The 1,371-nt window shown below is 39.8% G+C and overlaps 1 protein-coding gene across 1 annotated transcript in view; it reads right to left on the bottom strand.

Annotated features, from left to right (window-relative positions):
• Window positions 1-101: 101 nt before the first annotated feature.
• Window positions 102-1,371, bottom strand: part of LOC107579875 (ornithine decarboxylase-like) — a gene marked incomplete at its 5' end in the record, with an annotated part of 3,028 nt that continues 1,758 nt past the window's right edge. Inside the window, 2 exons of the mRNA XM_016265662.1 lie at window positions 102-534; window positions 1,126-1,353. Coding sequence (XP_016121148.1) covers window positions 396-534; window positions 1,126-1,353 — 367 coding nt within the window. The remainder of the gene's footprint in view (window positions 535-1,125; window positions 1,354-1,371) is intronic.

Below are 1,371 nucleotides of genomic sequence, written 5' to 3'. Positions count from 1 at the left end.
AATAATAAAATTAACTTACTAATCAAGTATAAAATGGAAATGGTCACTGAGGAGGAGGAAATCTGTACGAGTCTTCAAAGATTGAAAAACAGCCATTTCGGTTAAGAATCTGGCCCCATTTTACAAGTATGGCAAAAAAAAAAAAAGAAGAAATATACAGCCACAGGCCTGTGAGCGTTTTTGTGCGTCTTTCAGGTTTGAGCATTTGGAACTTATACAAATGGAGGAAAAACAGCTGCATTTAGAATAGAAATTTAGCTATTGTTATTCAACAGCACATATTTGGATGTGGTGGACCTCAAGACAGGGTTTGGGTGTAAATCAGTGGAGAACCATGATAAACCGCTGTCTGAATGAGGACTGGCTCTCGCTCTGGGAGTCAGCATTGAAGAGCATCACAGCACTTGGGTAGGGCACGGCTTGGCTGGCACATCCAATGTGCTCTCGTGTCCACAGTGGGATGGCACACTTCCAGCACAGAGCTCCTCCGCAGGAAGTGGAATCCCCCGAGCACGGATCTGCTGCATGCACTGCCTGCAATGAAAAGTCAATGAGCTCAGTCAGTCAAAACCATTTTCCTTCAACCATTCTTTCAGTACAAGATTTTTGTTTGGATGGTGTTTTTAAATTAAAAATATTTTTATTTTTAATATAATACAATATTTTAAGAATAAGCACAATTTACTGAAGTTACACACGGACAAATTCATTGTAATAGTTTATTTACAATTTTTATTTTTGCGTCATTTTAATCTAATGACGTTTATTAGTAATATTTTTGCGCTGTGTCATTTTATTAGCTTTGTTGATCCTGCTTGTGTGGATTTGTTCATTACGGTTTAATTTTTGTATCAGTTTTAGTTTAATACATTAAGTGACACTACATTTGTTATGATTTTAGTTAACTATAAAAACCCTGAATCAATTAAATAGTTACAATGAATTAAGGGATTCAAACCAATTAATTCAGAGTTTGACATCAGTAAGCCTTTTTGACAGATTAATTGAACAGAAATGGCTCATTTTGGTATGGTGTCCGGTCTGCTTTGACAATAGAACTCAAACATTAAAAGAGCCGCTAACGAAGCTGAAAGTAATGAAAATGGGCTCCCAAATCCTACTTACCAGGCTGTGCGGGACATGATGTAATGGATATCAGGTTTCTGGAAGCCATTGAAGGTGGAAGACGCGGCTACAGTGTAGGCACCCATGTTCTCAAACAGCAGCCAGTCGCCCACCTGCATGTCAGGCAGGCTGCACTGCTCCACGATCCGGTCCAGCCCATCACAGGTCGGGCCCCAAATACTGCATGGGTACATGCGCTCGTCAGGCTTGGGTTTCTGCAAGAGATTATGGGTTACAGGTTGGTTT

The sequence above is a fragment of the Sinocyclocheilus grahami genome, unplaced genomic scaffold, assembly GCF_001515645.1.
Source record: "Sinocyclocheilus grahami isolate Dianchi unplaced genomic scaffold, SAMN03320097.WGS_v1.1 scaffold21036.1, whole genome shotgun sequence".
NCBI classification, from domain to species: domain Eukaryota; kingdom Metazoa; phylum Chordata; class Actinopteri; order Cypriniformes; family Cyprinidae; genus Sinocyclocheilus; species Sinocyclocheilus grahami.
The sequence above is the reverse complement of the archived record's forward strand: the minus strand, read 5'-3'. Positions and strand labels throughout refer to the sequence as shown.